At 70.2% G+C, this 20382-nt stretch overlaps 2 protein-coding genes across 4 annotated transcripts; one reads left to right on the top strand and one right to left on the bottom strand.

The window, feature by feature from the left end:
- Window positions 1–963: 963 nt before the first annotated feature.
- PALM (paralemmin) lies at window positions 964–16552 on the bottom strand. 2 transcript variants are annotated; one of them, XM_083810981.1, is made up of 9 exons: window positions 16374–16552; window positions 8928–8976; window positions 8048–8128; window positions 7813–7943; window positions 6828–6954; window positions 6648–6669; window positions 6426–6485; window positions 5236–5367; window positions 964–3825 (listed from the first exon to the last, which is right to left on the bottom strand). In XM_083810981.1, the coding sequence occupies exons 1-9, from the start codon at window positions 16376–16378 to the stop codon at window positions 3257–3259; spliced, it is 1176 nt and encodes a 391-aa protein (XP_083667107.1). In that variant the 5' UTR covers window positions 16379–16552; the 3' UTR covers window positions 964–3256. The 2 variants fall into 2 exon arrangements, with proteins under 2 accessions (XP_083667107.1, XP_083667106.1); XM_083810980.1 differs by lacking the exon at window positions 16374–16552 and adding an exon at window positions 11784–13552.
- A 153-nt stretch (window positions 16553–16705) lies between these two features.
- PRSS57 (serine protease 57) lies at window positions 16706–19632 on the top strand. 2 transcript variants are annotated; one of them, XM_083810979.1, is made up of 5 exons: window positions 16706–17772; window positions 17914–18067; window positions 18267–18411; window positions 18760–19020; window positions 19095–19632. In XM_083810979.1, exons 1-5 carry the CDS (start codon window positions 17706–17708, stop codon window positions 19419–19421), a joined length of 954 nt encoding a protein of 317 aa, XP_083667105.1. In that variant the 5' UTR covers window positions 16706–17705; the 3' UTR covers window positions 19422–19632. The 2 variants fall into 2 exon arrangements, with proteins under 2 accessions (XP_083667105.1, XP_083667104.1); XM_083810978.1 differs by having other exon boundaries at window positions 18267–19020.
- The last annotated feature ends 750 nt before the right edge of the window (window positions 19633–20382 follow it).

The raw sequence follows: 20382 nt of genomic DNA, 5'->3' as shown, positions 1-20382 counted from the left end.
TTGGGACAAGCAGGAACCCAGGCTGCCACATCTTCACCTGCGCGTGCCTGCCAGCACCGCAGCAGCATCCCTTTCCTCCCAGCATCCCGGTGCCCACCCTCCCCGTCCCCTGCTGCCACCTCGGGGACGCGGCGGTGCCGGGATGACAAGCAGGCTGCCCAACCTTACCTGCGCCCTGGGCTCCAGGGTGGCGCAGAGGACCTGCCACGGCGGGGTGTACTTGAACATCTCCCTCCTTTGTTGTCACCGTCGCTCTGGGGACAGACACCTCCGTGGCACAGCAGGGGCTGGAGACGCAGGGGCGAAGGCAGCGTGCCCGCACCCAGCTGGCCGTCACCCTGACCGTGCGCCGCCAGCACCCCGCTGGCAGGAGGGGAGGAAGCAAGGGGATTTATCCTGCAGGGAGACCTGGTGGCGCTGGAGCCCGGCCAGCCAGCACCTCTGCCTCCGCCCCACACGGGCTCAGCCCCGGTGCTCCGGGGGAAATGGGGCACTCGGTGCCGGCGTGGGGAGGAGCTGGGGACCCCTGGGCACCGGCACAGCCCCGCTGCCAGCACAGCACAGGAACGCTGCCAAGCCAAGGAGGGCTGCTGCCAGCAGTGGCAGCACGAATGCCCCTGCCCGTGACCCTTGCACTCGTGAAACGGGCGGAGGGGAGAGGCTGACGGGAAGCCTCTGGGGCAGGGGCAAGAGGAGATGGAGCCGAGGCAGCGTGGCTGGGGAGCAGCTCGGGGTGCCTGGCGAGACGCGGCCAGACCCTGCTCCAGACCCCGCTGGTGCACCAGGCCTCTACCCCATGGTGCTCGGTGGGCATGGACCCAACCTCCGGCCACCGTCCCCTCGCCAGCACCCCCCTCCCGGCCCCTTCCCACCCCCGTGCCCAGCGCCCACGTCAGGGTGCTGAGCGCAGGCGAGCGGTGCCCCGGCCGAGGTGGTCCCCAGGCAGAGGCAGAGGCGCCAGGCTGGTTATTCACACAGTTTATTTGCTCGGTTCGGGTGTCTTACAAACAACGGGGGGGCCGGGGAGGGGGGGGACTTCAAACGGCTTCGTCACAAGTAAAAAGCACGGGGGGGGCGCGGGAAGTGCACTTCAGCTGAGCCAGGCGGGGGGACGGCGCGGGGCTCGCCGGGACGGGGCTGGGGCACGGCCGGGCTCCTCGCTGCTGCTGCCCCCTGACAGCCCCAGCCCCACGGGGGCCTGATCCTGATCCTGCCTCTGCCAGGGGCCAATGCTGGGTCCAAAGGCAACCGGGGGGCTGGGGGTGCTGAGGGTGGCAGGGGGCCTGGTTTGGGATCAGCACCCGGGGAGGGGGTGGCAGGAGGGGACATGAAACCCCGTGGGGGACTTGGCCCTGAACCCCAGGGATTAATGGGGCAGATGCCCCCCAGCATCCAGCCCCAGCGCCCCACGCCACACACGCCCTGGGACTGGGGGTCTCCTGGCCGTGTCACTGCCGGTGGCAGGAGAGGCTCTCCCCTTGCCCCGATGGGGCTCTGCCCCTCCCAGAGGCTTTTGGCACACGGCTGGGGCTCAGGGACAGGCACCCCCCCCCCCAGGAGACCCCACACTGCAGCACTGCCAGCCCCCACATCCCCCCCCAGCCTCTGGCCCCTGCTCCCTGCCCCGCAGACACAATCGGGGTAAAACCGCGGCCTCGGTGGCACTGGGGCGGCAGCTGGGACGTCGCAGCAGGGCCCCCGGCGCGCCCGGCCTTGTGCCGCAGCAAGGACCCACTCGGACCAGGACCTCGGGGACCGGGCTGGGGGGAGACGGGGGCTCCCAGCAGGAGCCCTGCCCGCGCTGGCTGCTTTGCCAGCAGCACCCAGGGTTTGGGCCAGGCTCAGCACCCACGGGTGCCCGGCTGGCCACGGTGGAGCCCCCCCTGCTGCCCCAGAAGGTCTCGGTGGGGAGGAAACGCTAATGCTGGTGGTGAAATCCCCGCCGACGGGCTGGGGCAAGGGGCAGAGGAGCAGGGAGGCTGCTGGCGGTCCTGGCACGGGGCTACGGCCCCGACCTTCACCACCAGGGCATGGAGACAGCGTCCCAGGGCAGGTCCCCACAGGACACCAGTCCCCCCAGCAGGCCCCAGTCCCAGCACCTGGGGTGAACTGGGCCGGGGACCTGACACTGGTCACCCGCAAACTGGCTCTGCAAAGCTGCCACGGCTGGGGCAGCTCCGGCTGCAGCTGCCTGGGGCCAGGAGGACGTGGTGAGGGCGCGGGGGCCACCCCAGGGCAGGGTTGGGGGGCGCTGGGCCACCGTCCCGCTGCTGCGGGGTGTCACAGGCAGGTCCGAGCCCCGATCCCATCCCTGTGGGCTGGGACCCCCTGCTCCCCCTCTGCTCGCTGCCCTCACGGGCTGCCCCCAGCCATCGCCGCCCCCCTGGGTGGGCAGTGGGCACCCAGACACGGCCCCGCTCGCCCCCCTCGGGTGCTGGAGCCCAGTGACACCGGCAGGGCAGCTGAGGTGTTGGAGCGGCCCCGCGGCAGCGGTGGTGGCGTCGGTACCTGGCCGGTGGCTGCCGTCACCACGAGCGGCAGGGTGAGGAGCTCCCGCACGGAGAGGAGAGTCCAGGGGAGAGGAGCCAGGCTCCCTGCCTGGACCCAGCCTGCGCCTGCCCCGTGGGAGCTGCCCCTGGTCCACGGCACCCTGCGCACTCCCGGCACCGCACCGACAGCCCGGCCGAGCCCAGCATCACGGAGCCAACGATGGCCAAGCCCCCGGGATGGAGCCGGGCCGGGGATGCGCTGGAGAGACGGCGCTGGAGGTGCAGGGGAAGGGCTGGCGGGGGGCATCGCGCCGTGCCTGCCGCGGGCTGGGTGACCGCGGGTCCTGCAAGCTGCTGGACTTGTCTCTGTCCCCTGGCCCGGCCGGCGAACGTCTTCCAACGGCGGGTGGGAAATTGCTGGAGGAAGGAGGGAAATGCTCCCGGTGTCTGCGCCGGGGTGAGGCAGGGCCGTGGGGAGGGGCAGGCGAAACGTGGGGCGTGGGGGGGTCTCTAATAAATATCACACGCAGCACTGGGGGTGTCGCACGGAGCGGGCGTTGGACAGACGGGGCGAGCGATGCCACGGCCTCGGAGTGCTGCCGCCTTTGGTAGGCTTTACAAACACCGCGTTGGATTTCCCCAGTTCTTAAGAAAAAAGGGGGCTGTGTCTGGCCAGTAAATAACCCTGTGTCCTGCGGGGCCGCGGGCCTGGGGAGCGGGGGCGGAGGGGCTCGGCGGGGGCAGCCTGCTCTCGCCGGCCGCGGGGCTCACATCACCGTGCAGCATTTGCAGCGCTGCTTCTTCGCGTCCATGTCCTGCTCGGCCTCCTTGGCTTCCGTGGCGTTGGCGCCCGGCTTCTGCCCGCCCGGGGCCTCCTCCCCCTGCGGCAGGGCGGCCGCAGGCTCCAGTGCGGTGCCGTTGGGCGGTGCGTGGTCCTTGCACGCCGGCTCCGGCTTGCTCTCGGCGTCCTCGATCACCACCAGCTCAGCCTTGATGGTGCCCTCCAGCCCCAGCACCTTCTTGGTCTCGTTCTCGTCTTCCACGTTCTGGTAGCCCATGAAGATCATGGTGACCGGCTGCTCCCGGCTCGGCTCCGCGCCCTCGCCCGGCGGCAGCACCATGGAGTTTTCCCGCGGCTTCGCCTGCAGCCCCGTGATCTCCCTGCGCGGCGTCGGCTTCTGGCTGGACGGGGCACTGCCGGGCGCCTCCTCGCCCGCCTTGGCCTCGCTCAGGGTCACCTCGTCCGCCTTGTGAAGGAGCTCGTCGACCTCCGAGGAGCTGAGCGGGTGGGCCCCGTTCTGCAGGGCCCCAGCCTCGGCGCTCACCGCGTGCACCACTGCGGGGACAAGAGGAGGAGGTGAGGGGTGGCGGGGAGGGGGCTCGGACTGCACCAGGACGAGCCCCGCTCGTGCAGCCCGGCTCCCCCGCGCCGCCCCCTTGCCCCCAGGCCAGGCTCACCTCCTGGCAGCCCCCAGCCCTCCCAGCCCCTGCTCCATGCAGCGAGCGGGGCGGCTGCACCAACGGCACCACCCGAGGAGCCGCTCCCAGCCCTCGGCACCTCTGAACCCCGGGCCGAGGCGACGCTTTGCAGCAGGTCCCCGCTGCCGCCTGCCAGCCCCGAGCCGAGCACCCCGTCCCACTGCGCCCCGGTGCCCGCAGTGCCTGGTGGCCCCGTGCCCATGGAGGGTCTTCTGCCGCTGGTGCGCAGCGCACGGGCACTCGCAGCGCTGCAGGGCAGGCGGAGCTGTGCTCGGCGGTGAGGGATGCACCCAGCGCATCGCATTTTCCACTTGACTTGGAGCATCATGTGATGATCAGTGCAACAGCCACGGAACGCAGTCGGACGAGCGATAACAGATAATGACCGGGCCAGGCAGGGCTGGCTCGGCCGGGAGTGACCTGGGCTGCTCACTGCCGAGGGGGCTCCTCGGCACCTCCTTGGGAACGGGGGGTCCTGGGCCCCCGGTCAGCGCAGGGTCCCGCTGTGCTGAGGCAGGTGACTGATAGAGGTGGTGGAAGTGACGGAGGTGACGGAGGTGGCGGTGACAGTCCCTCCCTCCGCAGGGAGGACGTCGTGGAGCAGGGCCAGCTGCGGTCAGCCCATGGAGCCCAGGGTCTGCTCAGCCACCGCAGCTCCCGGCCGTATTCCACAGCTCCGCGGTCAGTCCTCGCTGCTGACACAGCTGTCCCTCGGTGCCACCAGCACCATCAAAGCAGGTTCCTGGGAGGCCCCAAAAGCAGGCACTGGTCCCTAAAACTGCTTCTTCCCTGCACCCAGGGGACGGGCTCTGTGCTGCCAGCCTGGGTGGCGCAGGGCCGCAGGGATCCCCAGCAGCCCAGCTGCTCAGCCCCATCCTGTCCCCGGACGGGAGGTGCCCGTGACACCAGACCGACGCGATGCCGGTGCCATCGCCTCGCTGGTGAGATGTGCTCCTGGGGCTCTGGATGCAGCAGATCCTCTTCCGTGCTCCCCATCAGCACAGGGACTTGACGTGCAAACCCGGGCTGGCCCCTCAGGACCGTCCACACCACGGTGCTGGGATGGCTCCCACGCCGGGCTGGCTGGGGCACAGGACGGGCTGTCGAGGGCTTGCCCTGAGCTGGTTCCCCTGTGGAGCCGGTGAAGGCAGCAGGAGCTGCCCCGGCCCTTCCTCACCCTGGTGCCCATGGGATGCTCGGGCAGCTGCTCCCTCGTCCCCTGCCCTTTGCTCCTGACGCCTGCCAGCAGTGCGGGACGGGGCCGTACCTTTTAGCTCATCCTCGTACACTTTGACCCCTTGCAGACAATGGTTCTGGGGGAGAAGGGTGGTGCTGGACAGGACCTTGGTCTCCCCAGTAACTCTGTCCTTCTCCACTGTGATCTCCACTGAGTACATGGCTGGGACACAAAGAGCACAGTGAGCGTTACGGCGGCCCCGGCCCTCCCCAGCCCGTGCTCAGCAGCCAGCAGCGGGCAGGCGCAGCGGCACGGCGCGGTGCTCAGCGGTGCTCAGCGGTGCTCAGCGGTGCTCAGCGGCGTTAGCAAGGCAGCAGCTGCAGCGAGGAGGAGTGAAGGCAGAGGCAGGTGCGACATCCCGGGCACTGCCCTCCTACGGGACCCACGGGGCTCTCACCGTCCTGGTGCTGCCAGCATCCCCTTACCTCTGCGGCTGCTGGGCCGGCCCCAGGAGGCAGCAGGGCCAGCGGCCGCCGCGTCTGTCTGTCCGGCCAGCGAGTGGGGCCAACCACAGGGGCCTGGGCTTGGGGCCAGGATCACGTTCATGGGACGCGGCGCTGAGGGCGCTGGTGCAGGCCGAGGCGGCAGGGCAGCCCCTGCGCTTCGTGGGACGGGCGATCCTCGGCATCGGTCCTTCATCTCCCCGGCTGGTCCCCGCGGGCACCGGGGTCACCTCGGCCCGGCGGCGCTTGGCTCCATGGGCACAGAGCCGGGTTCTTCCCAGTGCCTCAGCCCGGTCTGAGCATCCCCAGACCAGAGCAAACCTCTGCAGGAGCTCCAGCCCTGTCCCAGCACGGGCGGCTCGGTGCCGGCTGCTGCAGCCCCGCAGCCCCTGCCTGCTCCCAGCGTCTGTGCAAGCTCCCGCGGTCAGGCAGCCCCAGCCCCGGCCCCGCACCTCTCCTCTCCCTCGCACCGAGAAGCCGCAAACAGAGCAGGAGGCAAAGGATGAAACTGGAGCAGAGACATGGAGTGGGGAGGGGAGGGCATGGGGGCCCCGAACAGCAAACCAGCCGCGGGATTCCACTGAACACGAACCCTCCGATGGCAAATAACCGATATTTTATGCCCTAGGCTTGGAAACTCGTGGAGCGGCGGGGATCGTTGGTGGCAGGGCTGCAGGATGGGCTGTGCATCGAGGGCGGTGAGCCACAAGGTGCCACGGGGCGGGAGGAGGGAAGCGACCAGGAGCGAGTGCTTCTCGCGTGGAAGTGGGCACGTACCTGCCTTCATCATGTCGGTGCCTTCCACCGCCTTCATGGGGCTGCTGGAGACCTTCTTGGCTGGGGGTGGAGAGGAGAAGCGAGGCCCTGAGCCAAGATGATCCCCAGCCACCCACGTGCCCCACACACGCCCGTGGGATGGCCCCGGGGCAGACGGAGCCTCCCGCTGCCACCTGGACGGGCTCCCCCTGCGAGGGGGATGTGGGGTCCAGGGTCACCTACCTACGGCCGTGCCCAGGGGACTCTGCAAAACAGAAGAGCGAGCTTAGGAGCTGCAGGGGACCCACCGCGCCCTGCACCCGGCCCCGGTGGCTAGGCACCAAGCACAGCCCCCCCAAAATGCAGCCCCTCTCCCCCTCCCCCCCTGCCCACCCGGCCCCGCAGGCGGTCGGCCATGCCCACCTTCTGCGCGTTGGGGACGGTCTCTGCCTTCTCCTCCTTGGCCGGCACCGCCGCCACCTCGGCCAGGTTCTCCTTGGTGGACGCCACCGAGCTGCTGTTCTCCAGCGTCTCCAGCTCCTTCTCCAGCCTGGGGGAGGAACCGGGCCGGGGGCTGCACTCAGACGGAGGAGCACGGAGCAGCGACACACACCCAGGGACAGACGGACAGAGTGCCACCGAGCCAGCCCTGCAGCGCTGCCCCCCAGCCCCACGGGATGATTAAACCCAGCCCGTGGGCACTGTCAGTGCCATCGGTTGGTGGCACAGAGCGACGCCACCTCATCCACGTTTTGCTCCCAGAAGCGTCCATCCCGATCACATCCCCCAGGAAGAAGGGAGCCCCGGCCATCAGCCCGGCGAAGGCCCCACGCGGCCCCGGAGGTGGCGGGGCCGGGGGAGCCCCCCCCGATTTCCCCCACGTCCCCCCGTGTGAATGAGGGCACCTCTGCGCCGCAGCTCCCAGCCTTTGGTTCCGTCTCCCCGCGAGCTGCCCTTTCCCTCTGCAGCCCGGAGGAATGCCCCGCGCCATTACACGGACACAAAGGCCCCTTCGCGCCTGGCCCGGCCCCGCTCCCATGCTCGGTAATTAACCGGTAATTAACGGGCGCAGCCAAGGACCGGGTGCATTCCTGCCGGGCTGCCGGGACACCGCCGGGGGGTCCCTGCCCCTCCCTCGCCGTCAGCGCCCCAGCACGGGGGGGCTGGGAGGGGGCTGCCCCCCCTCACCTCCTGCCACCGCGACCACCCAAGGGTGCCCGGGGAGCCCGCCCCGCTCATCCTGAGCGTGGTGGCAGCGTGGTGGCAGCGCCCGTTGCGTCCGACGTGGGGACCCAGCTGCCTCGTGGCCTCCTGCGTGCCCGGGGGGCTCGGGCATCCTCCGAGCACGTCTCCGGCACCCTGAGGGCTCCCAGGCACCAGCCCGCCCCGCCACCCCCAGCCCCGTTACCTCTGGATGGTTTCCTCCAGCTCCTTGGTCTTCACTTCATCCTCCTGCATTTGCTTCTTCATCGCCTCATCCTCCTCGGAGGCGGAGGACGGGGCCCCCTCCAGCAGCCACCTCTCCCGCAGAGCCTTGGACTGGGGAGCAAAGCGGGGGGGTCACGGTCCTGCCGCCCCCAAGGCCGGGGGTTCTGGCCCATCCCTGGAGCTGGGGGGGGGGGGGTCCCCAGCGGGGTCCTCACCTTGAGATGCTGCAGCTGCCGCCGGTCATCCTCGAGCTGCCGCCTCTTGTTCTCGATCTCCGTCTGACGTTTCCGCTTCTCCTGCGGGGACGGGACAGCGGCAGAGCCGGGGTCGGCCCGGGGCAGGGGCAGCAGCGGGCACCGTGGGCAGGGGGGCGCCTCCATCGTGGGGGGGGGGGGCAGCCTCCGGGCTCAGGTCTGCACGGCTGGAGCCCCTCACCTCGCCTCCGCCCTGCTCCCTCATCCAGCCCCCCCCGGGGACTGCACCTCGCCAGCCCAGCGCTGGGGGAAACTGAGGCACAGAGGGCGCAGAGCACGGGCTCTTTTCGCCTGGCCCTGCTGAGCGAGAGCCGGCCAGCACTGGGGAATCCAGCCCCGTGCGGCCTCTTCCCCCTCTTCCCCCCTCGCTGCACATCCTGGGGTCGGTCCAGATTATTTTAGCAGAGTCAGTTCCAGTCCCGGGAAGCGTCACTCGCTTTTTTTCCTCCTCTGGCCCCAAACAATTTGCCCTTTGTACAGCGCAGATCGGCTGATAGTGATGGGGATGGGGAGGGGGGAGCTGGCAGCCGGCGGCGGCACCGGGGGCCAGGGAGCTGCTGCGGGGCAGGGGCAGGGAGATGGCAGAGCCTGCACCCCCCAGGGCCAGGTCCTGCACGAGCCCCAGCCCTTGGGGAAGGGCAAAGGGGGGCTCCTCCCTTGTTTCGCTCTCCCTCGGGGCTCATCAAGGTGCCGCTTCGTTAATTAACCCTCCCAGCCGCCAGCTCTGCCCCTGGTCCAGAGGTGCAGAACCAAGCCCGGAGGGTCCTGGGGGGGTCACCTCCTTGGGGCCAGGACATGGGGCCAGCAGCCAGGTGCCCCCTGCTCGCCCGAGGGGACTCACCGCGATGGCCTGCAGCCTCTCCTGCTGAAGGGTGCTGGCCTCCACAGCCCTGCAAGAGAGCACAGAGCGGCCGTGAAGCGCGCGGCCGGCTGAATGGGGACATTGTGCCGCCAGCGGGCCGGGCACCGCGCACAGACAAAGGCCGAGCTCTTCCCTTCCGCTGGCTGCTGCCTCCCCTGCCCTTCGCCGCCCCGAAGCCGAGCACTCCTCGCCCCGCACGTCTCCTCCAGGCACCCGTTCCCGCTGTCTGCCCCCTTGCAGGTGGCGGTGACCCCGCGGCACGCGGGTGGACGCGGCGCCTATGGAGGTGCCGTTAAACCTGCCTCACACGTCCCATCGCAAGCCCCTTCCTTGGCTGCCCACACCTTTCCTGATCAGTGACCCTTCTGGTGTGTGCGCACGGGCGCATGCGTGCAGACACAGACACACCAACGAGCACAGACACACGGACGTGCAGACACACCGACACACACGTGCAGACAGACACACGGACGTGCACAGACACACGGCCGCAGCCACACGGCCCTGACGTGCTGCAGAGCACCAGGTGCGGGCGCAGCCGGGCTGGAGACGCCCGCCCGGGGCCCGTCTGTGACCTGGGGAGGCTGCGGTGCCGCCGGGAGCAGGTGGGCTGCGTGCCAGCCGATGCTAACGAAGTGCTGAGCTGCGGCAGTAATTAGGGTGGGAGGCTCGGCGGTGGCGTGAGGCGATGGATCATTGCCATTTGCTTGCCAGAGCAAGCGACGGCGGAGCCCGAGAGGGGGCAGGAGCAAAGGGAGTGAGTCTCGGGGAGAAACGGGCTAAGTGCGTACCCATTTCCTCAGCTCCCAGGAGCTCCTGCCCTGGCTGGGAGCGCTGGAGCTGGGGTGGCCGAGGCTCGGGGGACAGTGGGGCGCCAACCGCCTCCCGCAGGTCCTGTCCCTGCGCACACCGGGCTGGGCCCGAGGGTTTGCAGCGCTCAGAGCGAGCGCAGACTGTCCTGCCCGCGAGGGAGGGAGCGGGGCTGCGGTGGCCCCGAAGCATTCCCAGAGCAACCAGGGACCTACAAGGGCCCCTCGGCTCATCCCCTCCCAACCGCCCTCCGACGGTGCTGTGTTCAGGCTGTTTGCCCTGTCCCCACCCCAAGCAAAACATTTCCATGGCATGCAAAACATCACTGCTTTCCAGAAAGCCCCGGAAAAACAACGGGGACCTTTCCTGAAGGGGCCATGGAAAACGTGATGCCCCGCGGCGACCTTCACCTGCTCCCCGCACCCAGCACCCCCCCGGGGCCGGGCCTGGCCCCATGTCCCGCTGGTGCGAGAGGAGCCCCCCGCCTCCACCCTCCTCCTCCTCGAAGGCAACGATTCCCCCGCACCCGGATCCTGGCAGCGCGTGAAATCAAGGCCAAACAAACAAACCGGGGATGGAGCCGCTTTCGGAGCGGTTATTTTGGTGCAGTTTGAGGCGATGCCGTGACTGCTCTGCACACGCACGCATGCGCTCGCCCGCTGTCAGCAGCCTCCATTTGTCAGCGGGCTGGCAGCCCGCCTGCCGTCCCCACGCTGCGCCCGAGCTGGGAAATTAAATACTCAAACCCCAAAGGGAGTCGGAGCGTCTGCGGGTCCCGTTCTCACCCCTGCTCCCTTTGCTGCTGCTCCCTGTCCCGCAGGTAGCGGGGGGCACCGGGGCCGGCCCCGCTCCCCCCCCGCTGTCCTGACCCCACCGCAGCCCCCGGACCGCCTGCGCCCTGCAGACACCCCCTCGGCGGCCGCCCCCCAACCCGCGGGCTCTCCGAGGGCCCCCCGCGCCCTCCCCTGCGCCAGCCGTGGGACCAGGCTGGTGGCAGCCCCGCGACAGCCCCGGGGTGCCCCGTGCCAGGGCCGTCCTGCTCCGGGGCCGCGGGCACCCTCCGAGCTCGGCTCTCAGCACCCCAGCCTCGGAGGACTTTGGACCAAAGCCCGCTTCTTTCCTGGATCTTGCCCCGCGCAACAGATCCAAACTTTTTCAGTGTTCCTGAAACGTTCTGTTCTGCTTTTCCTCCATCCTCTTTATTTTCCATTATTTGCTGAAGCCTCTGCATTCCCGGGGAGAAAGCCAGGAATCTTCCTGGCCCAGGGAAAGACGCAGAACAGGCTGGGCGCCCCCTCGCTGCCCCCCCGGCCCCAGCCCCGGGTGCACCCAGCCCTGCCACAAGGCTCCAGCCGCTCATCCCTCACCTCCAGACCCCGACAAGGGGCAGGGTGGGGCTGATCCTGGAGCCCCCGGGCCCCTGCCCATGGGGACAGGGCATAGGGACAGAAGGGTGGACCTCCCCCGGTCCCCCAGCCCCCTCCAGCCCCCCAGCCCCTGCCCTGCCCCATCCCGGGGGGGTCACCGCGCTCCACAGGCCCCCCGGGGCTGGGGGCTGGTGAGTGGAGCCCCCGGGTGGGCCGGGGCCGGGGTCACCCCGGGCTCCCCCCGAGCAGCCGCTCCCCAGCCCCGGCTGTCCCCGGGGGGCGGCAGCCCCGGGACGAGGGATGAGGGACGAGGGATGAGGGATGAGGGATGGCCGTGCGGAGCCGGGCGCCCTGGCAACATCGCCATGGCAACGGCGCCCTGGCAACGGCGCCATGGCAACGCGGGAGGGAGGATGCTGTGCCCCGGGGACCGAGGGGGCCCAGCAGCAGGGCTGGGGCCAGGGCGCAGCCAGGCCAAGGACTCGGCACCTCCAGGGCTCCCCGGGAGGCCTCGGCAGCGCCAAGCTCCAGCCTCAGCCGGGGTGCCCAGAAAGGGGATCCCAACGGCACCAAGCCAGGGGCTGTCGCCCCACTTGGGAGCCACGAGGGCAGAAAAAAACAACAAAGCGACCCCTTCCTCCGCCACGCCTCATTTCACCCGGTCTCATGAGCTCCTGCAAACAGGTTCATGCTTCGCCCGGTGCCCGCTGCGCGCACGTCCCAGCCCTGCCCGTCCCGGGGCAGCTCCTCCAGCCGGCTCCGATGCGCCTCGTGGCCGTGGCACAACAAATGAGGTCGCTGGGACCAGGGGCACAGACAGCACCGGGGGAACTCCCCCTGCTACAGCAGCAGTCCTCGGGCAGAGCCACGCGCCCATGTGTGAGCACGCACGAGCCCCGAGCACGCACCGCGCTCCCTCCCTGGCTCTCCAGCTCTTTCCAGCCCTGCTGATGCCGCTGTTTCCACCATCACAAGGGAAGCCCGTGACCTTTTGTCTCCTCCCCGCCTGACATGAAACAATAATGTTTATTTGCCTTCCTCTGTTTTTTCCCATTAGCTCATCCAAATGTGCGAAGAGCCGTTTCAAGCTGCTCCTCCGCTCCCCTGACCTCCGCTCCGTTCCCACCCGCTCAGCTCCGAGCCAGAGCGGAGGGCAGGGAGAGGCCCTGGCGAGACGGGCCCTGGTGCGGGGCCCAGCGCGGGTGCAAGCGGCGGCAGCACAGGCAGACATGCAGGAGCGGTGCTGGTTTACACCAACAGCCAGACCCCCGGGGAAAGCAGGCCCCGAGTGCTGCTGCCGTGGGGCAGCCGCGAGCCCCCCAAAGCACTGCCGTGGGCAGCGGGGCCGCCCTCGAGCACCCTCACCCGTAGCAGGGTGTGGAGGGGAGGGGGCTGCAGCAGCCCGGGGCCGACAGCCATTGACAGCGAAGGCAAATAAATCATCGGCCAGCAGGCTGGGGCGGGAAGGGACAAGGCTCCCCGTGACAGCGAGGAGAGGCTGGGCCTCCGCTGCGCGCAGCCGGGCTGCTCTGAGCCCTGCGGGTGCCCGCGGGCTGCGCGGCCCCGTCCGGAGCCGCTGCCTGGGGAGGGGACGGGACCGAGGAGGGGAGGCGGGAGGAGGGGTGGCAGCTCCCGAAAACGCAGGACGCATTAGAGCAGCAGAGCTGCCTGATTGATTCCTGGGGCTGAGACGTGGGCTGGGAGTGCCAGGAGAAAATGGATCCTATGAATATTTGATGAACGGAGGCTCAAGGAGAGAGTTTGATTGGAAAATTACAGATCTTTCAAACAATGGTTCAAGTGCCCTCCAAACACTTGGGTTTCCAGCTCCCTTCCAGTTAGAGGAGCAAGGCTCCACTAGGAAACACCCACACGGTTTATGAATGAGAGCAGAGCCTTCCTCCCCCCAGGCAGCCCAGCACCACCCGGGGACGTGGCGCTCGGCTCCGGCCACCCCGGCGGCGTCACGTTGTCCCCGGTCCTCGCTCCTTCGAGGCACCGCAGCTTTGCCACACCAACGCTATGAAGATGAGGGCACACGAGGCTCCATGCATCCAGTGGGGACGTGGTTCATGTGCAGAGCCCTAGCAGGACACCGAGCCCCAAGCCAGCACCCGCAGCCCCCAGCGGGGAGCTCCGTCCTCACACCACATCCAGCTCCTCCGCACTAGGAAGCACCTGCCTGGAGCAGGCCCAGCCCGGGCTCCCCTCCCCGACGGGAGCTCCGGGGCTGCTGGAGGCCTCATCCTCATCCCCTGGGACTGTCTGGGGCCCGAGGGGCTCGCTCTCCTCCCGATGGGTGCGAGTGGTAAGTACAGACTCCGAAGATCAGGCTCCCTGTCACCACCTCTGCCTCCAGCCCTGAGCTCTGCACCCTCCCTCAGGCCTGTCCTGACCCCCCAGACCTGTGCACGTCCTTTCCACGTCCCAGCCTTGCTCTTTGGCTCCCACCAATGCAGGGGACCCAGGAGAGGCTTCCCCAGGCAGAGCCCCCTGCCCGCCCGTCCCAGCTCCACTGCAGCCACTTCCAGCGCCAAAGCCCATCTGGCCGAGCCCGGCGCGGTGCGGAAGGCGTGAGCTGCCCCCCCAGCGCAGGGGAAAGTGGCTATTTCTGGCCAGGAACCAGGAGAGCTAGCAGCAGCAGTTTCCCAAGGAAACCTGCTCTTGCTCCAGTTCCTGCCCAGCCTGGCGCACTTGAGGGCTGCGCCGCGGGGCCGCATCTAGCGGCTGCGGGCCGAGCTCCGAGCCCCGGTTCCTGGCACGGGGGCTGCGGTGCCATTGTGCGGCTGTCTGCGGCCGAGCTTTATGGCTTCCTCCAGGACATTTGGGAACCACGGTGGACCGGGTTTTGCTTCACCACAGAGGCACGTGGAGGGGAGAGCAGGACCCTGAGTCCCACCCAGTGGGAGAGCTCCCAGGTTACCGCCAGGGCTGAAATCTCCCTCTTCCTCCTCCTCCTCCTCCTCCTCCTCCTCCTCCTCCTCCTCCTCCTCCTCCTCAAGGCTATCGGCTCCTGATCAGGGCTGGGACGATGGGGAAGGGCAGGACCAGGAGAGCACCCAGCTCCCGAGGAGGCCAGAAGCCTGGGGGAGGCACAGCAAGGCGCAGGGAAGAGCTATCAGAGCAGCCAGAAGTGGAGATGCAAAATCCCCAGCTACTCAACAGCATCAATAGCAGCAGGAGCAGAGGACAGAAAAGCAGCCCCTATGGGACCAGCAGAGCCTCTATAAGAGCTGGAAGCTTTTAGCCAAACCTCCCTCGGCACCAGCAGCTCGCAGCGGCCAGCACCCTCCTCCAGCTGCTGCCAATGCCAAGGAAAGGCAAGAGCCAACCCAAGCCCGGAGCACGCTCCCTGGCACACATTAGCAGCCGCAGAGCCAGGCCTAGGTCCAGGGAGTGCTTTGCCATGGGCCTCTCCTGACCCGCGGCTTTCCTATGCCCCCATCCCAATGACGAGGGTCTGAATTTAGCAGAGCACAACTGGTGGAAGCCAGTGCCGGAGCGCTGGAGCTATAGGTCTGCTCACACACCCACAGCTGCCCAGGGAAAACACGTGTCGGCATGTCATCCAGCAATAACTTTTGCACATTTATTCCAGCCCAAAATCTCAAGACCCATCTCCAGAAGAGCCAAACCCTGAGCGCCCAGAAGGGGCTGCGCTGAAGCTGCCCAAACAGAAGCCGTGCACGCTCGGGTTCTGCTTCACTGCTCAGCCCCATGCTCACCTCTCACCTCCAGGGCACGTTTCCCTCGTGGGGATTTTAGTCAAGAAAAGGAACAATCTGGTATTTCCAGCACACAGACAACAGCCCTGGCACATTCCCAAAGGGCTCCTTGTCCCCCGGGGGCAGCCAGTGGCGTCTATCCCACAGCCCCCGGTGTCGGAGGGGCTCCGGAGGCAGGAGCAGAGCTGGGAGATGTGGCATGGGGGAGCTGGGGACAGGAACTGCTGCCCTGCCCTGTGCTGTCACCAGGCCTGGGGGCTGACCCCCTCCCCATTTCCATCCCAAACATTGCACCCAGGCCTCTGAAACCCTCCCACGCCGCTCTCAGCGAGCCAGAGTCCGACCCCAACAGCAGGCAGCAATCACCCCGACCACCTCCAGCACCCCCAGTAGGGCTCCCCCAAACCGGGGGGAGCCGGCAGCCGAGCAGGACCAGTCGAGCACCCAGCCCCTCATTAGCAGGCAGCCCATTAATCGGTGCGGGGCGAGGCGCTCACAAGGTGCAGGCCCCCAGGCTGGGCTGGATGGATGCCCCTCAAAGCCCCCGGTGCCAAACCCAGGAGATGCCGGGGTCCCCCCATGCCGTGGGGGGACCGGAGCCACGGGGAGGGAAGGGAAGGCCTGGGTGTGATGGGGCTGCCCTCGCTGGCACCTGGCGTCGAGCACCGGCCTGCCCCTCGCCCTCCCGAGGGGCACAGTCAGCACGGGCAGGGTGCCCCCACCTGTGCCCCCCTCTCCCCATCCGCCCGCGGAGCCCCGTGCCCAGCCCGGAGCGGGCCCGCAGGCACCAGCCGAGCGGGGCACGGCCCCACCGCGGCACACAAAGAGGGTCGGGGCCGGGAGAGCATCCCCGGGCTCGCACGGAGCCGCCCCCGGCGGGAGCCGGGCTGCGAGAAGCCCCCGGGGCTGCCCCCCAGGCCCCTCGCCGAGGGATGGGGCTGCGTGCGCAGGGAGGGGGCCGCGGGCTCCCCGCCACCCACTCGCCCCCAGCCACACGCAGCAGCAACAACAGGTCCGAGCCGCCCAAAGCGTCGCCCCTCCGCCCCCCCGCCAGCAGGGACTCGCCCCCCGCCGGCTCCGGGGCCCCCACCGCCGCCCCCCGGCACCCCGCAGCGGGCCGGGGGGGGGTACAGGCACCGGGGGCAGCCCCCACCGAGCGGCAGCGGGGGGCCGAGCCCCCGGCACCGGGGCGGACGCGGGCCCCGAGGATGGGGGCCCCGAGCCCCCCCGGTTCCGGGACGCGAGCCCCTGGGACCGGGCGCCCAGCGTCGGGGGGAGGGGGGGGGCGAGCCCCGGTTTTGGGGTCCGGGAGCCCCGCACCGGGGGGGGGGGGGGGGACGCGAGCCGCCGGTGTTTCCTCCCCGAGCCCTCGGTACCGCGACCCCGCCGGGGAACGGGGAGGGGGGGTCCGGAGCCCCGGCCCCCGCGGGGCCGCCCCCGCCCCGGCACTGCGGTGCGCGGCACCGGGGGACCCGCGGCCCGGTGCGGGGGTGCCGGGGGGGCGGCCCGGCCCCGGTACTCACTCCATCTTCCAGGCGGGCTCCGCGGGTCGGGGGGGGCCGGGCGAGGCGCGGCGGAGCGGGGCCGGCGGCCGCCGGCGTCCCGGCGCTCAGGGCCCGGCGGGCGGCGGCATCCCCGGCGGGGCTGCGGGATGCGCAGGGATGGCGGGGCCGCGCCGGTGCCGCCGCCTCCCGCACAGCTCCGTCTGCCGGGCGCGGCCCGCCACTGCCGCCGCCCCTCACCCGGCCTCGGGGCGCGGCGCTCCCCGCCCGCCGCCGCCGCCCCCGGGCGCCCCCGCGGCCGCTTTCGGGGTGCGGGGGCCCCGAAGCCGGGCCCGGCTGGGCGGAACCGGGGGGTCGCGGGCGCTGCCGGCTCCTGCCCGAGCCCCCCCCGCCGGGCTGAGCCCCGCCGCCCCCGGGAGGGGCCCCCCGGTCCTGGCCAAACGCCCCGCTCCCAGCTCCCCCGCGCAACCCCGAGGGTGCCAAGAGGGACCCCCAGCAGGGCCCGGGCTGCCCCCCCCCGGCTCCCTCTTTCCCGCTGACAGTTGCGTTGGGTAAACGCTGGCAAACTGACACAGGAAGCCCGGGCCGAGGCTCAAACCACAGCGGTGTGAAGAAATCTGCCCGCTGCGGGGGCGCGAGCTCCTCACCCACCCCGGAGCGAGCCCAGCTCCGCAGCGGGGGCACCCCAACCATGGGACCCCCAACCATGGGACCCCCAGCTCTCGGAGCCCTGGCCCTCCCAGCCGGTACCCGCCGGGGATCCGGACCAGGGGCTGCAGCCCCCGTGCACGGGCACAGGCCCAGAGCCAGGCAGCGTCCGGGGGGCTGGCAGAGGGCACAGCACGCAGCAGCCAGGCCACCGCCAGTCCTGCGGGCGCTGCCACGTCCTGGGGAGCGTCCCTGGGCCACGGCAGGGCCCCGCTCGCACCCACTGCGCCAAGAACAGGATTTCATCCCGGTTAGCTCAAGGCACGAGAGCAGCCAGGACAGGGCTGGAAGCTGCTCTGCTTTCACTCTTCCTTCCTTAATCCGCTCCCCTCCCAGCGAGCAGCCTCCGCGCTCCAAGGGAGGCTGCCGAGCAGTGCCTCAAGCCAGGCTGGCTCCGAAGCCCTGGGGACAGCGAGCCTGAGCCCCCCCCCGGGCCCACAGAGCCCCCACAGCCCCGCAGCATTGCACTCCCCACGCCCCCCACTCCAACGTGATTGCACAAGGCAGCAACACCCCAAGAGGAGGAAACCCGCCAGCATCCGCACGGTGGCTGTGCCCACAGCACCCCCCTCCAGGGTTATTTAACCCCCCCCACGCACCCCAGGTGGCCCCACAGGAGGTGGCAGAGGCCCACACCGCACCAGCATGGTCACCGCTCTGCTCATCCTCAGCCTGGGGGGCTCCGTGCTGCTCCCGGCGCTGGGCCCAGCAGGTAATGGGACAGCTGGGGCCGCGGGGCCGGTCCCCCGCAGCCAGGGTGGGGACGAGGGGCCTGGGGCAGGAGCCTGAGCACCCGTGGGTGGCGCTGGGGTGCCCGGTCCCCCTGCAGCCGCTGACCGCCCGCACCCACCAGGTGCCCGCGGCAGCTGGGTGATCGGGGGGAAGGCAGCGCTGCCCCACTCCCGGCCCTTCATCGCCTCCATCCAGATGGACGGGCAGCACTTCTGCGGGGGCTTCCTCGTGTGGCCCAAGTGGGTGATGACGGCGGCTCACTGCCCCATCCCCAGGTGAGCGGCGCTCCGGTGGGGGCACGGGCTCCGGTGCCCTCCCCAGGACACGGCGTGGCCCCGTAGGGGTGGGTGCTCCCATCCTGGGGGGGTTACGTGGCGCTGGAGCAGCCCCCCAGCCTCCCCGGCCCCCTTCTCCCGTCCGCCGCCGAGGGCTCCCGGCCCGGCGGTGCCCACTCACGGTGCCCCGGGGCCGCAGGCGCAACCCCTCGGTGCGCGTGGTGCTGGGCGCCCACCGGCTGGAGCGGCCCGAGGAGTCCCAGCAGGTCTTCGGCGTCGAGGAGTCCATCGCGCACCCGCTCTACGACCCCCGCACGGTGGACAACGACATCCGCATGCTCAGGGTGAGCCCCGCGCCCCCCCGCCGGGGTCCCCGGGGGGGGCCCGGCAGGTCCCCGCGCCCGGCCCGGCCGCCGCTAGGTGTCAGCGCTTCGCCGGGGAGCGGCGCCGGAGGCGGCCGAGGAGGCGCCGACCCCGGCCGGGGGGGGCTGCCCGCGCCCCCCGCCCTCCAGCCAGACCGGGACCGCTCCCGGGGCGCGGGGGTCCCAAAATCAGCCGGGGCCGGGGCGGTGGGGAGGGGGCCCCGGGCTGGCCTGGGGAGGGTGGGGGGCAGGAGCTGCGGGAGGGGGGCGGGGGGATCTGCCCCGGCCCGGGGGGGCAAGGAGGAACCCACACCCCCGCTCCCTGCCCAGCTGAACGGGTCGGCCACGCTGAACAAGTACGTGAAGCGCATCCGCCTGCCCTCGCCGCACGTCGACCTGAAGCCCGGGACCGTCTGCGAGGTGCTGGGCTGGGGGGACACCTCCAACTACGGCGAGCGCCCCGAGCAGCTGATGGAGACCGACACCGCCATCGTCAAGCGCAGCCTGTGCCGGACGCTGTGGAGGGGCCGCGTCTCGGCCAACATGCTGTGCGGGGCCAGCCGCAACGCCACGCTGCGGGGCGTCTGCGCGGTGAGTGCGTGCCCGGCCTCGGCCCCGCCGTCCCGGGGGGATGCTATTCTCCCTCGTGTCCCCTCGCTTTGCAGGGTGACTCTGGGGGACCTCTGATCTTCAAGAGGAAGGTTTACGGCATCGTCTCCTTCTCCGGGGAGAGGTGCGGGGACCGCCGGTACCCTGACATTTACACCAAGATCTCCAACTACATCGACTGGGTGCACCTCATCGTGCTCAAGCACCGCCACCCCGAGGGGCAGCAGAAGCACAAACCAGGTCCGGGGGCAGCGAAGGGTCCCGGGGCAGGCAGACTGTGGGGGCCAGCAGGGGGGCCGAGGCATCGCAGCGGTCCGGCGGCTCCCAGGAGGGCAGGGAAGGGCCGGGCCCCCCGGGCCCCCCTCCAGCTCCAGGGGCTTTGATGGTCAATGGGAACTGACAACCAGGGCTCACAGCTCCTGCCTCAGTTTCCCCACGTGCTCCAAGGCAGTGCAGGAGACTGATTTTGACTGTTAGTGAGGAGCCAAGCATTCCCCTCCTGCCCCCTCAAGGCTTGTACAAAGGGTCCCAGCACCTTGCTTCCCGTCTCGCAGCAGCAGCATTTTCCTTCCTCAATAAAAGCTCCCTCCCAGACCGCTGTCCGCTCACCTCCCCTCTGCCAGTCCTGCTCAGCCAGCAGAGCCCAGCCCCAGCGCTCAGCCCCCTTTAATCCCCCCTTGGCAGCTGGTCCCAGAGGGGCTGATTGGGGCCCAACCTTAACCTTGCCCTGCCCGGGGCAGCTGCCCCTCACCTCCTGCCAGGATTTCCTTTCTCCAGATTTCTCTTCTGTCCTTTCCCTGCCCCGCGCTGCTGGCACGGGGAGGACGGGCAGTGCCACCCCGGGGCCGTGGGCTCGGTGCTCCCCACAGCCCCCCTCTCTGGTGTCCTGTTGCTCCCCCCCCGCAGCCCTTCTGCGCTGGTCCCCAGCCAGACCCCCTGCCTTGTCACGGGGCAGGGTTCTGTGGAGCCGGGGATGCAGGAGAGGAGGGCAGGACCAGACCCTGCTCAGCACCAGGCACTGCCATGAGCTGGGGTCTGAGCCCTGTGGGGCGCCCCCAGGAGCGCGGAGCTGCCTTCCCGCGGGGGCCAGGCTCCTCGTCCCGTCCCGTCCCGTCCCGTCCCGTCCCACCCTGTCCCATCCAGCCTCATCCCATCCCATCCCACCGCGCACTCGGGGACCCCCCATCGTGAGAACCACAGACACGGCCCGGGGCAGGTCGGTTCCCAGCACGCCCGCTCCCGCCCGTGCTGGCAGAGGGGCCGGGGACACCCCCGGGGGGCTCCATCCTCACCCCCCCGCCCAGCGCGCCGCTGGCACGGGTACAAGCGCCGACCCCGGGGGTC

This window comes from Anser anser, assembly GCF_964211835.1.
Source record: "Anser anser genome assembly, chromosome: 25".
Taxonomy (NCBI): Eukaryota; Metazoa; Chordata; class Aves; order Anseriformes; family Anatidae; genus Anser; species Anser anser.
This window is presented reverse-complemented; position numbering and strand designations above follow the sequence as displayed.

Excerpts from the sequence above, each read along its gene's own strand:
- PRSS57 (XM_083810978.1), top strand. The coding sequence starts at position 17,706 with ATGGTCACCGCTCTGCTCATCCTCAGCCTGGGGGGCTCCGTGCTGCTC. Across the intron at positions 17,773-17,913 it reads CCCGGCGCTGGGCCCAGCAG|GTGCCCGCGGCAGCTGGGTG; the intron begins GTAATGGGACAG and ends CGCACCCACCAG. Across the intron at positions 19,021-19,094 it reads CGCTGCGGGGCGTCTGCGCG|GGTGACTCTGGGGGACCTCT; the intron begins GTGAGTGCGTGC and ends CTCGCTTTGCAG.
- PALM (XM_083810980.1), bottom strand. The coding sequence starts at position 11,815 with ATGAACCTGTTTGCAGGAGCTCATGAGACCGG. Across the intron at positions 7,944-8,047 it reads GGCAGCTGCAGCATCTCAAG|TCCAAGGCTCTGCGGGAGAG; the intron begins GTGAGGACCCCG and ends TTTGCTCCCCAG. Across the intron at positions 3,826-5,235 it reads GTACGAGGATGAGCTAAAAG|TGGTGCACGCGGTGAGCGCC; the intron begins GTACGGCCCCGT and ends TTGTCCCCGCAG.